General features: G+C 48.8%; 1 protein-coding gene across 1 annotated transcript; it reads left to right on the top strand.

The window, feature by feature from the left end:
- The first annotated feature begins 4,755 nt into the window (after positions 1-4,755).
- On the top strand, positions 4,756-12,136 carry LOC101394232 (CMRF35-like molecule 6). The gene is given in 7 exon segments (XM_087441527.1): positions 4,756-4,932; positions 6,680-7,844; positions 8,432-8,520; positions 8,522-8,780; positions 10,237-10,393; positions 10,395-10,685; positions 11,836-12,136. Coding segments are annotated over 6 exon segments (1,005 nt in total). The 5' UTR covers positions 4,756-4,932; positions 6,680-7,783; the 3' UTR covers positions 11,984-12,136.
- Positions 12,137-14,424: the final 2,288 nt, after the last annotated feature.

The raw sequence follows: 14,424 nt of genomic DNA, 5'->3' as shown, positions 1-14,424 counted from the left end.
CCAGCCCCTTCCCCGAGTGACCTCTTTTCTGTGCAGCCAGAACCAAGCAAGTGGCTGGTGCTTGGCTGTGGAGAACCGGGGAGAGCACGCCACAGGGCACCTGGAACTCCTAATTCCGTAGCAGAGAGCACCAGGCACAGCACGATGGCCAGCGGACCCCAAGGTAGGGGGCCTGCTTTTCTGTGACCTCACCCTCCTGAGTACACCTAGGTGTGGCTTCTCAACTCAAGCTTTCTTCATTTACAATTCCTCCAAAGAAAATTAAATGCCTAAGTATAAACTTAACAAACTATGTGCAGGATATGTCTGTTGAAAATTACAAAATGCTGATGACAGAAATCAAAGAATACTTCAATAAATAAATATCAATTCTTCCCAAATTGACCTTGAAGTTTAATGCAATTCCTATCAAAATAAAGATGTGTATGTAGACATAAACAAGATTATTCTAAAACTGATATGGAAAATCACAGGCACTAGGTAGCTAAAACAATCTTGAAAAAAGAAGTGGAGGAACCACCCTACTCTATATTGAGCCTCCTTTACAGTGTCAGTTACCAAGATGTGCGGTATTGTCAGGGGGATAGACACATAGATCAATGAAAGAGAATAGAAAACCCAGAAACAGATCCACAAAAATACGCTCAAGCAATTTTGACAAAAGTGCAAAACCAATTCAATCCATGAAGGATTGCCCTTTTCAACAAATAGTACTAGAGGCATTGGGCGTCTGTAGGCAAAAAAACATTTAAACTTTAACCTAAACTTCATACTTCATAGAAAAATTGACTCAAAGTGGTTCATGGACTTAAATATAAGACATAAAACTTGGGATATAAGGCTAAGCAAATAGTTCTTAGACTTGAAAAGCATGATCCAAATAAGGAAAAAAATCATAAATTGGGCCTCATAAAAACTAAAAACTTTTGCCTGCAAAAGACTCTGTGATAAGGATGAGAACATAAATTACAAACCGGGAGTAAATACTTGTAAACCACACATCTGATGAAGTACTAGTATTTCAAATACATAAAGAAATCTCAAAACTCAACAGGAAAAAAATCAAACAAATCAATTAGAAAGTGAGCAAAAGACATGAACAGACATTTCACCCAAGGGGACACACAGACGGCAAACACGGCCTCTGGCGTAAGCCGAGTGTGACAGCGCAGGGGGGAGCATGGGCTCCACGGTGCTCAGACGCAAGCTCTGTTATGACAGAATCTCTCTGTTGATACATCCTATTTCTCCTAGAAGACGCGTGCTGTCAACTAGGAGTTCTAGACTAGCCACCAAACTAGATCCCCTAATCCTATTTTTATGCCTCTGACCCATTTCTTGGGTCATGTTTAGTTTCTGCTTAAAATTCGTTGACTGCGTCCACCACAAGCACCCGCTCCACCTGAAACCGCCGCCTCTAATTTGTCTTCTAGTTTATGTCTAAATGGGTTTGTCACATGTATGTGGGGAACTTTACCCAAGCATTTGCCCAAGAAAATGCTTTTCTCCCTACCATCCTAACCAAGCCCTCCTGGCAGCTGTGTTATTTCCTCCAGGTAATCCAACATCAAAAACACTGTCTCGGTAAAAATTTAGCCTCTTAATCTCTTAGAGTTGGGAGCTTGTGTAGAGATGCATTTTGCCTCGTTAGAAGCCTTCTCCCATGTCCAAGCCACACATCAGTCCGAAGGCTTACTGGTGGGGGGGCTCTGGCCCAGACCCTTACCCTGGAGAACTGTAGCAGGGAATGGGCAGGAGAGGAGGGGGAGCCCCACTGTCCTATCTGTGCCTTCTCAGTTCCATACCTGGGTCCCCCAAAATTACCTGCAGATACAGCATTGCCCCAGCTCCGGAACCAGTTCTGCCCCAGAGGGTAAGCAAACCCATACCCTGAGAAGTCCCAGCTGGACTGTTGCCTCTCAGAACTGCTCACTCAGCCAAGCCAGCTGCACATTGTGGGTTCCCCAGGGCCTCACCTCCTGCATGCCCAGTGCCCCCAACTCTCTGCACCAGCATTCTCGGGCCCCTCCTTGGGAGACAAGTCCTTAGAGGATCTGCCTTGTTTCTATTTTTGTTCTTGCAAAGCACCCTATTCCTGCCCAAAGAAGGAGTCTGAACCTGAGCTCCAACCTATCTCACTCAAGACTTTTTCCAAGGGACTAGAGCCTTTCCTTGAGGTCCAGCACTCTGTCTGGAGGGATCTGGAGGGACCAATGACATGGCTTGATACTCAAGGACAGAAGCATTTCTATTTCCCCCCCTCATGAGCAGGAACCAAAGTAACCACCAGAATATGCTTGTGGCAGTTCTTCAAGCCACCAACAGATGGCGCTAGAGGCCATTTGCAAAGCTTCACCAGGGATGACTTCAAGGACTTACAAACAATTCTTCTCTAAGAGGATTGCTTCTCAGCTGCTGGGTCCCTCCTGGCTGATTTGAATATCCTGATGCTGACCACTGCAAGTATTAGACCTAGACCCATTATATCCTGACAGCTTTTCCTCTCTAGGCTGAGTCCTACAACCTGGTCCACTCCGCAGCCCCATCCCGCTCATCAGCCTGAGCTAGTGAGTAGGGATCACCTTCTCTCCCTCGGGGCCAACCAGACACGGACTCAGACTTTCAGGGGCTCAGGGGCCAGGGCTCAAAGTGCAGCCAGAAATCCGGAGCCCATTGGGCAGTTCAGACTGGAGTAGATCAAGGCCCTAAAGACCCATGCCCAGGGGACAGGATAGAGCAAGGCGGGAATGAGGAAGACACATCTTTCTCCAGCCCAAGGCTTCAGCCTTATTGAGAAGCAGCAGCCACACTGCTCTTCTGGATTTCTCACTCCCTAGGAGAGACTCCGTACCTCCCACTGCCCCTTACTGAACATGTTCAGCTAGCTTGCGACTTGGTGTGGTAACAACGGCCAATACTTCCTCTTATTGCCCATGAACAAGGGAAGCAGCTCTTTGAAGGACTAATGATCAGTGCCAGGAAAGGTCTGAAGGCAGCTGTGAGGATGAGAAGCAAGGAGACAGAGGTGCAGGGGCCAAGAGAGACGGGTGGGTGGGAGGGGCTGGCGGGAGGGACCTGCAATTTGGCCCTGGCCTAGCATCCCACAAAGGGCCTCAAAATTAGTCTTTAACGTTATCTCTAAATCAAATTATCTATACAACCACAGGGCTGCATTGACAGAAATGGTTATCCTATGTGTTTGCATGTGTGTTTTATTCCTGCCAAACCATCAGTAAATTAAATTTTTAACACAATAATCTTTTCTTTCTTTCTTTCTTTTTGGTGAGGAAGATTGTCCTTGAGCTAACATCTGTGCCCATCTTCCTCTATCTCGTACGTGGGACGCCACCACAGTATGGCTTGACGAGCACTGTGTAGGTCCACACCTGGGATCTGAACCCGAGAACCCCAGGCCGCTGAAGCAGAGTGTGCGAACTTAACCACTACACCACTGGGCCAGCCCCAACCCAATAATCATTTTTATAACCCAAATAATTATGCTTTACGGTAATTTGTGCATCAAAAAGTTGATTTGTGAACTTTACACATTTAAAATATACCATGATTTTTGTAATCCTATTTTGACATCTTTCTTTTTTCAATGCTGGCTGAGACCTTCTAAAAATAAAAGTGGCCCATGCATCTCTGGACCTCAGAGAGACCCTGGAAGCCAGAGAGAAATAAAGCAGATAATTCTGATTCCACCCCAAGAAAGGCAATAACATTTGGCTTTAACTTTATCTTGGCTTAATTATTTTTTCCGAAAGAGAGACCTAATTCACTCCGCGGATGGTTCCCACGCTATTTCATGCTCAGCCTGTTGACTTCTTAGGGCTTTTACTCTACTTTCTCTATAGCAGCCCCTTGAAACACAAACATTTCATCATCTCTGGGAAATGTCTTTGGGACGACAGGTGAGCTGGTCAGATTTGGGGTCTTCCTATGTTGAGTCTTCACATGGACCTTCCTGAGTTAGGTCCTCATGTGCAGGCTTGAGAATTGAAGAATTAAATTCCCACAGGATCAAACACATGTGTGTGTTAGTCAAGGTTTTCTAGAGAAACAGAACCAGTAGGAAATATATGTATATGAAGGGATTTATTATAAGAAATTGACTCATAAAACTATGGAGGCTGCAGAATACCACCATCTGCTGTCTGTAAGCTGGAGACTCAAGAAAGCTGATGGTATAACTCAGTCCAAGCTTGAAGGTCTAAGAACCAGAGGTGCCAGGGGCAGGAAGATCAATGTCCCAGCTGGGGCAATCAGGCAGGAAGGAGCGAGTTCTTCCTTCCTCGCCTGTCACCCGTCACCTGTGTTCTATTCAGGCCCTCCATGGATTTGATGATGCCCACCCACATTGGGGAAGGCGATCTACTTTACTGAGTCCACCCATTCAAATGCTAATCGCATCTGGAAACACCCTCACAAACACTCCAAGAAATAGTGTTTAATCTGGGTAGCCTGTGACCAGTCAACTGACACATAAAATTAGCCATCACAACACACACTCAAACCTAAAGCCAAATGCGTATTCTCAAATTACTGTTGTTTTTGCGTTGTCCCCCTGTTGGATGTTCCAACCTATTAGCACAGCCAGGAGCTGGCAGAAACTATTTTTAGTTCAAGAAGTGTTTTCTGAAAAGGAAGATGCTCTGGGGAAGTGAAAGAAAAGGGAGAGAGAGTGGAGGCAGAGAAGACGGGAAATAGTCACTCACTGTCGCATTTCTCAATTTGGGTTACCATGGCTACCAACTGCCTAGCAAACCTCTCATTCTGTCTTGTGGGTCTGAAGGCTGCGCTTCAGCCGGTTGCAGGCCCTTGGCTACTCTCTCCCCTTCAGAGTCATGGGAAGGTGGAAAGACATGTGGGCGGTCATGCCAGAGAAATCCGGGTTGCAATCCTGACACCATCACTTACAATCTGTTTCTGGTAAGTTTGTTTACTCTCTGATCTGTTGGCAAGGTAGTTGGGAGGAGGAGAGATTAATATACATAAGCTCTTTGCTATGTGAAAAAAGACCAATAAATAATAACCAAAAAAAAGGAAATCAAGCAAACTTTCAGAGGTATGATTTCATGTTTTGGTTTTTGTTTTTTAAATTCTTTTATTAAGGTATAACATACAAGCAGAAAATTATACAAATCATAAATAAACAGCTCAGTGAAATTTTAGGAATTGAATATCCTTGCGTAGCCAGTACCCAGATCAGATATTCATGCCCTTGTGTAGGCCCCTTCCACATTGTGTCAGGATGGGTCTATGGGATCCATAGATGTGGCAGAAGCAATGATATACGACTTCCAAAGATGCTTCACAAAAGATATTGTGCCTTACTCTCTCTTGGATCACTCATTCTGGGAAAAGCTAGTTGCCATGTCATGAAGACACCAAGCAGCTCTCTTGAGCAAGGAGCTGAGGCCTCCTGCTTACAGCCATGTGAGTGCGCCATCTTGGAAGCTGATCCTTCAGCTCCAGTCCAACCTTCGGATGAGTGCAGCCCTGGCTGACATCTTGACTGCAACTTCATAAAGGAGACACCCTGAGCCAGAACCACCCAGATAAGCCAAGCTCAGATTCATGACTCTCAGGAAGTGTGAGATAATAAATGTTCACTGTTTTCAACCACTAAATTTTGGGGGAATTTGTTATGCAGCGATAGATCTCTAATATAGTCGGACCACACTTGTCTAGGGCCAGTCTGTGGCCAATTCAATCTTTATTTATTCACTCAATCACTCATTCACTCATTCAGCAAATATTTATCATAAGCTGACCATTGGTCACATAGTGCAGTTGGGCACTGGGTCATCCCCTGATGAATAAAACAGACCCGAAATGCCACTATGATATCAGCTATATCCTAGAGGGGGAGACGGATAGCAACCACCAAAGGAAAATATAATAACAATGTTTGGTGAACTATGGAGAAAATAAACAGGGATCAGTGATCAAGACAAGCAGGGTGACCCCTAGGAAGGGTGATCAGGGAGGCCTTTCTGAGGAGGTGACATCCAAGGTGAAACCGAAAGGACAAAAAGGAGCAGGCAGTGAGGAGAGTGGGGGAGGGATCCAGGGGGAGGGAGCAGCAGGGGCTAAGGCCTGGGGAGGGTCAAGCGCTGTGGCTGGAACATAGGGCCATACTGGGGTGCGGGGAGCGAGATGACACTACAGAAGCAAGCAGTGGGCTGGTCCACTCAGGCCGCGCAGGCCAACTAGAGAGAGCTGGTTTCGTTTGAAGGGCATGGAGTGAGGAGTGACACTGATGACTACTGATGTCTGTTAGAACTCTCCCTTCCTGATGAGTGGGGAGAAGGGGGGGGAAGGGCATGAGGGGGTTGGGAGGAAGAGGGATGTCGCCGTAGTGTTGAGGGGAGAGAGGACTTTTTTGTAACGTCAGGGGAAAAGGAGGGAGATGGCAGATTAGAGAGTTAGAGTCAGGATTGAGGGGGAGTGGAGGAGAGAGGAATCTGGATTACAGCGTTGAGCTGCAACAATTCTGGGAATATCATCGCCTTTGACCATGATAAGATAGTGTGGGAGAGGAACAGATCTGGGGAGAGAGTGTTTGGGGGAAATCGATAGACTGGTTTGTGCATGGCAAGATTGAGAAACTGGCATAACTGGGTGAGATGCTAAGTAGGCCCTGCACCTTGACCTGCCTCGCTACCATTTCCAGGGTGAACGGACCCTAAACCCACTGTCGTGAGAACAAGCCACTCTGAGTTAGGACAGATCTGCCTCCCCACCTCCTGGGAAGGACCACGCCCATCTCTGCACCTTGAAGAGGCCCCTGCTCATCACTGTGAACCCAAAAGAGACACCAACTGCCAGTGCCTTTGGGGAGACTGCCCTCTTGTTATATGACCACCCTCTCTGTGCCATTGGATGGAGAGGAGGGATCAGTCTCAGCTTCACATGCTCCTCAACTTCTTGTCAGCACCTTCACCCTCTGAACTCCCCTTGCCCGTTCTCGGTACTCTGTCCTGAACTTCACAGTGGAGTGAACTTTCAAAAGAAGAGTAAAAAGTGAAGTCCCTGCAGAGTGTTGGAGACGGCTGCTCCACGGCTATGTTGGGGAACAGGGAAGTGCACGAGGAAGGAAGCTGCAGCCTGTGGAATCTGTGCCCTGGTTAGGAACCCAGAACCAAGTTGGGACCTTTGAAAGCATCTGAGGTCATAGGGCCAAGGTGGGTGGCCAGAAGTAAAGCTAGGGGTCCCATGGGGGCAGAGCTCTCCATGGATGCCTGGAGCTGCAGGTTGAGGGTGTCAAAATACCTCTTTGGTCACCACCAAGGCCAGAGAGGATGGATGGATCTGGTCTCCACCTCCAGAATTGTCCATCTTGACCACAAGGAAGTGATATATCACAGAGGCGGGGACGCCCCACTGAGGAGGAGGTGCCCCAGCTTGGCTCTGCTGTGTGGGAGCGTGTGGAACAGTGAGAGGAGAGGGGCAGCTGTGGGCTGTGCGGAGGGGCAGCTGTGGGTTGTGCGGAGGAGCAGCATCCCTAACCAAGTCCAGGGCCTGGCCTGGCCCTGTCTGGTCACTGGGATGGGGAGAAGCCAAGGGCACTGGGCCCGGGGGGTCTGCACCGCCCACGCGGCTTCTCTCCCTGCGCTTCCTGCACCCTGACCCGCTGCAGCATCAGACCTGGCTCGGGGCTGGACGAGGAAGCAGAAAGGCAGAAGTGGAGACGCAGAGATTGGATCCCATGTGAGGAAGCTCAACCTTGTCCCACCAAGGGGCTGGCGCTGCTGCAGGTGACGTCTGTGCTGGAGAAATGACCCCGAAGGGTGGGGCAGCATGGCTGCCTTCAGCTCTGCTCCTCCTCCTTGTCCCAGGTGAGGGGCTGGGCCTGGGCAAGGAAGTCTGCCCTGAGTGGGGCAGAGGAAGAGCGGGATGAAGGGGGGTGGAGGAACCGCCCAAGGGGAGGGAAGGGGAACGTGGGATGGAGGAGGGAGAGGCAGAGAAGCTTCCAGGAGCAGCCAGCACCTGCCTCAGCAGTGACCGCGAGGATTCAGTGCATAAAGCAGGTGAGTCTCATCCACTGCGCCGGACAGAGTAGCATTAGCGAGGGGGGTGTCTGTGATTGTCACTACCTTAATTGTCACAGTCAGGAGTGACGTCTTGGCACATCACACAAACACACACACATGCATGTACACACATACTCACACACGCACACGCATACGCACAGGCATTTTTTTCCCACCCTGGCCCTTCTTCTCTCCATGGGCACCCTATCCCTGTGCCACCTCTGTGAGGAGGGAGCTAGTCCCCCCCTCTTCCCCTCTCCTGGCTCTGAGGAAGGCCAGTCTCCTGCCGCGGCCTCCTCCAGACCACAAGGGCCCTTGAGGGTCCCGCACCCCAGGGCACCCCGGACCCAGGCCCATCTGGCGAGGAGCTGGGACTCGGCTGTGTTTTCCAGGCTCTTTGTCTCTGAGGGGCCCCAGCACCGTGACGGGCACCGTGGGGGGATCCCTGAGCTTGCAGTGTCGGTACGAGAAGGAATACACAGAAAATAAGAAAATACTGGTGCAAAAGCTCACGTTCGTTACTGTGGAGGGAGAAGATTGTGGAGACCACAGAGTCAGAGAGAGAAGAGAGGAGCGGCCACGTGTCCATCAGGGACCATCCTGCAAACCTCACCTTCACAGTGACCTTGGAGAGAGTCACAGAAGATGATGAAGGCACATACTGGTGTGGGATCGATGCATCGTGGCTGCAAGGAGTTTTACGTGACCCCGTCTTCCAGGTCGTTGTGTCTGTGTTCCCAGGTGAGGACTCCCCACCTCGCACCAGCACCAGGGCTGCCCGAGTCTGGGGCTGGTCATGCCGACCCTCAGGAAAGACGTGGGACATTGGATAGAAGAGCTGGGCAAGGTTGAGTGTCAGGGACTTGGTACACAAGGTGTGTGCATGCATACGTGTGAGTGTGCACGTGTCTATGTGTGCATATGTGTGTAATTATGTGTGTGTGTGTGTTGTGTTGTCTGCACAGGCACACAAGCACATGCTCACCTCTGGCTGTTCTAGACCCTTCTGTGTGCTGCACCCTGACACCCTCTCAGGCCTGAAGCTTTCCTGGGAGGGGGAGGGGAAACTGCCCTGAGTCTGGGGACAAGCTGCCTGCCTGTCCTCACAAGGGCCGTGGCCACTCTGGAGGGGACCCCGTGTCTCTTTTGCACCTCTGTCATTCCTCCCTATGAACAGGACTGCTAGGGCATCTGCTCCTCTCACTCACAGGCTGCCCATGCCCCTGCGCCCTAAGAGGACATCACTGTGTCGTGGCTGGTTCCTGAGGCACCAGCATCACAGCCGTGGTCCTGGGGGTCTGCAGCAGCCATGAGAGGGGCCCGAGAAAGAGCCCCAGACCCCGAGGGCCCTCGAGGGACCCGCACCTCAGGGTACCTGTGTCCCAGGCCCATCTAGTGAGGAACCAGGACTCGGCTGTGTTTTCTAGGCTGTTTGTCTCTGAGTGGCCCTTCTCAGAGGAACATTGGGCACCACTCTGTCCATCCAGGCTGATCCTGACCCCTTTCTATAGCACTTTGTACCCACAGAGGGAATCCCTGAAGCCCTAGAGAAACCCCTGAAATTGCTCCCCTTAGCAAAGGAGAAGAAGGATGAGATAATTGGGTCTTGGGTGTTATGGCCCCAGATGTACTACAATTCTTCTTTAACAAAGCCCTGTTCTTGTTTCCTAAGGACCAGATGGAGATCCTTCTCTGAGTCTGTGGTTTTTCCTTGGGTTCTTATTCCAACCTTGTCTCTCTGAGACAAGGTACCTCTGAGTGCCTTCCAGTTGGTCTTGGTTTCCCTCATAGGAGAAGTTTCTCTCAGATGCCGTTTGTGGGTTCCTATTTAAGATGAGGAACTGAAAATCCACTGGAACTGGTGGGTGTGTGAGGGAAAGGCGCTTTTCCAGTTGGCTTCCACACAGGCCACATTTTATAGGATCATCCAGGTGCATGTCTCTCTAGATCTTTCTTTCTGGTCATTCCCTGCCCCAGAGAGGGCTGTCCAGTGGCCACCTGGGGCCATAGGCCCGGCTGACAGTTTGGGGGTGAGTGCCCTGAGCGATGTGGGGTCCCTTCATTCATGCAGACTCTGCTGCACGTCCTTGTTTCTTTGAGCCTCACTCCAGCCATCAGCCATGCCCCAGGGCCTTGTCTCTGCCATCGCTCTGGATCAATCTCTACAGAGTAATGTCACCAATCTGTCCCCTGACAGGGTGGACAGGGAGGACAAAGGTGTGGCTGTGGCTGGAGTGTGACCTGGAGTCAAGTGCTCTCCACAGACTCCCAAATCCCCTGGTGTGCAGCATGACCTGGCATCTGGAAGAGCCCACATGGCCAGGGAGCACTTGGAGAGGGGGCTGCAGAGGGGCCCAGGGTCCTCGTCAGGTCCTGGTGTGGCCATGGGGGACATTGGATCCAGACCATCTGTCTACATAGTATGAGTGACCTCAACTGTGTGAGTCAGAGCCCCACAGGTGACGGAGAGTGGGAGAACCGAGAGTGGGAGAACACCGGGCCCAATGCATGCTTCTCCGTTACCCCCATGGCAGTCCTCAGCCCGAAGATCTTCACAAGCACCCCAGGTCCTCCCATGACCCTGCCAGCACCCTCCTGGTCCAGCACGACAAGGCAGGAAACCCTAGATCCCAGCCAACACCATTGGTAAGGGGCCTGCGTCCCAGGCCTTTGACACCTGGGTGACTTCTCCTCTAGGCGAGGGGGCAGGTAGAGGGGTTCGTGCCTCCCTTCTCCCAGGTCCCTCGTTTATTTACCAACTCCACACCTAATTGTGTGAGTCAGAGCCACACAGGTGACACCACACAAGTCCTACTAAGTGCCAGGCGCTCTTCTGTGGATACAGCAGCGAACCACACAGACCCAGTACTGCTCTGACAGAAGTCATGTTCTAAGGGGGGATTCACACAACAAATCAACCCATAGTCAACACAAATATGCCAGTTCGTGGTGAACGCTTGGAGAAAATATGCCACATGGGTTGTGTGGGAGGGTGATGCGGTTTATTACACAATGATCAGGGAGGCCTCGCTGGTTTGAAGACATTTGAGTGGAGACCTGCAGGATTTGGGGAGCTGAGCACGCAGGCATCTGCAGAAATAGGGGTCCAGGCAGAGGGAAGAGCCAGTGCAAATGTCCTGCAAAAGGAGCCCACAGGACCCCGGCCCAGGCCAGGGCAGGAAGCAGATGCTCCGGGGGTTGGTGGCCCCTGCACTCTGTCCCCTACCTCCCCCCAAGTCCTGGTCAGAAGTGTCATCCTGTGAAGAACCCTGACCTCCAAGGGAGGTGAGAGCTGAGGTGGGTCATTCGTTCATTCCATCACTACCACTGACTTTCAAGGGTGGACATTTTGGAGGCACTGGGCAGGTACTGGTTGCTCACTGTCAATAAAACAAACAGTCCCTTCCCTCATGGGAAATGCTGTTTACAGGAGAGCAGACATCAGACGAATAACCTTGTTGTTGACCACTATACCACAGACGAGGTAACCCCCAAACGTGGAGGGCTTAGGGAGAAATCTTTCTTCTGGGCCCAGGTCCCGCCTGGATCCCTGGGTCTCCCTCACATCATTCTAATGGCTGTGACCTTCCTTATGTCACAGTCATAATTTTCAAGAGCAATTGTTAGGCACGGAGTCAGGGGCAGTGGTCTTTTGAGTGGGGCTGCTCTGTCCAGGGTTGAGCTTTATGTGGATTGTGTGGCCACAGGACCTGGGCACAAGGACAGGGGGAATGTAGAGGGCACCAGAGCCTCCCCTGAGGATGTGGCTCACTGTCTGTCACCGTGTCCCCCACAGGTCCCTGCTCAGCAGTGTCCACTTCCTGCTCCTGGTCTTCCTGGAAGTGCCCCTGCTCCTGAGCATGCTCAGTGCTGTCCTCTGGGTGAACAGGCCTCAGAGAAGCTCTGGGGGGAGGCGGAGTCAGCCCAATTGTGAGCACCAGTAGCACCTGTTGGCTATCAATGCCCCACCCAGGAACACAGCCCCTGTGGTGGATGGCAATGACCTTCTGAGCAATAAATCCAGTGTCATTGTCTATGAGAATACTATGACAATGTAAATTTTTTTGAAACTTTTTTCTTTCAATGTATCCTACACACAAAAGAATGTACCTAATAAATGTATACTCAACACTTGTGTGCCCGCCTTGCAGCGTAAGTAATGAACAAACATCATAAATTCTGAAGCCCGAAGGTCCTCCTCTGAGGGTGCCAACTCTGAATTTTACACTCACCTCCTTGTTTTCTTCATGGTTTTCCATAGTATTTCCAGAGTATATACATATATTTTTAACAATCCCCAAGCTTACTTTATTTTTATTTTTTCCAGCTTTATTTAGATATAATTGATATATGGTATTGTGTAAGTTTAAGGTGTACATGTGTTGATTTGATGCACTTACATATTGTAAAATGAGTATCACTGTAGCGTTAGCTAACGTCTCCATCATGTCGCATAATTACTATTTCTTTTTTGTGGTGAGAACATTTCAGATCTACTCTCTTAGCAACTGTCAAGCATATAATACAGTGTTGTTCACTATAGTCAACATGCTGTGCATTAGATCCTAGAAACTGTTCCTCTCGCCCTTTTCAATGCATCCAGTCTTGGATTCTTTTTTGCTCCAATGGTGTCCTGGAACGGCTCCACCGGACACCCTCACTTCCACAAAGGCTCTCTCATCCCTGGATGGTTGTCTCAACTGGCATTTTTGCAGAGAAGATGGTAGAAAACTCTTATTCTGCCATGTTGATGATGTCGCTCCCTCTTGTTTTTCCCTTGCTGCTATTATTTACAATATTGTTATGAACACTCTTGAACCTATGTTCTAGTGGATATATTCAAAACTTTTTTGTAGAGTCTAGTTCTAGGAGAGAAATTGCTAGCTTTCACCGCATGAGTTTAATCAACTCTACTAGGCAGTTCCAAATCATCTTCCAAAGTGACTCGACCAGTTTGCACTCTAGTCAGCAGTCCCGCTGCTCTGAATCCCGTCACACTTTCTAAGTTTTGCCAAGTTAATGGGTGTGAAATGGTATCACATTGTTTTAATTTGAATTTCTCTGACTACTAATGAGATTAAACCCCCTTTTTTTGCTTTGGTTTGTCATTTGGATTTCTTCTTTTGTGAAATGCCTGTTCTACAGTTTTGTCTGTTTTGTATTGTTTTTCTTTCTTTCTTTCTTTCTTTTTTTTTTTTGTGAGGAAGATCAGCCCTGAGCTAACATCCATGCCAATCCTCCTCTTTTTGCCGAGGAAGACTGGCCCTGGGCTAACATCCGTGCCCATCTTCCTCCACTTTATATGGGACGCGGCCTCAGCATGGCCTGACAAGCGGTGGGTCGGTGCGCGCCTGGGATCTGAACCCCGGCCGCAAGCAGCGGAGCGCACGCACTTAACCGCTACGCCACGGGGCCAGCCCCTGTATTGTTTTTCTTATGGATTTGTATAAATTCTTTACAAGTCTGTTGTTAGTCACACATATTGCAATATCTTGTCCTAGTTTGTGGCTTTATGGTGTCTTTTGAAAAATGGTTTTTAATTTTAATACAGCAAATTATTCAATAGTTTGCTTTATGATTTATACTTTTGTACTTTGTTTAAGAAATTATTTCATAACCCAAAAAATTTTTTAAATCTTCTATATTTCACCTAAAAGTTTAAAATTTTTCCCTTGGACAATTAAGTTCTGGATCCACTTTTAATTGATCTTTTGTGTCTAAGTTGAGATGGTAATCAATTTCTTATCTTCCATATGGATAAGCATTGTCCACATTTCCCCACAGATCTGCAACGTGACTCCTGGCATATACTGATTTCCGTGTATTCTTGGACATTTTTCTGGACTCTTTATTCTGTTTTGTTTGTTTAATTGCTTATTTCTGAACTGATACAGTATTGTTTTAACTATTACAATTTTATTACAAGCCTTGATATCTGTCTGGTAGGACATGACTGTACATTGCTCTTTGATATCAGGAATCTTTGCAAACATTGGCCATTTCCTCTTCCGTATAAATTTTAGAATTAGGCAGTCATGTTTCTAAGAAACAAAAACTCTGTTGAAACTTTGAATCCAATTGTATCACAACCATCTTTATGATAATTTCCCGATCCAAAAGATGTAACCGGACTGAAGAGTCCGATCGCCCACGTTCTTGGTCAGCGTGAGAGGAATTCAGACACGAATACAAAGGTAACAGCAAGCAAGCAAGCTTTATTAGAGGGAAGGTCAGATACACTCCAAGTGAGGAGCGGGCAGCGCCAGAGAATGCATCTGCCGTGTCTTGGGTTAGTTTATTTTTATTTGGGCTGCATAGAAGGGAGTTAGCATCATCTGGTTATCGGCCTATAATGGTTCTTCCTCCACCCACATATAGGGAGGCG

This window comes from Ceratotherium simum, chromosome 16, assembly GCF_057802395.1.
Source record: "Ceratotherium simum simum isolate JZ-2026a chromosome 16, ASM5780239v1, whole genome shotgun sequence".
NCBI classification, from domain to species: Eukaryota; Metazoa; Chordata; class Mammalia; order Perissodactyla; family Rhinocerotidae; genus Ceratotherium; species Ceratotherium simum.
The sequence above is the reverse complement of the archived record's forward strand: the minus strand, read 5'-3'. Positions and strand labels throughout refer to the sequence as shown.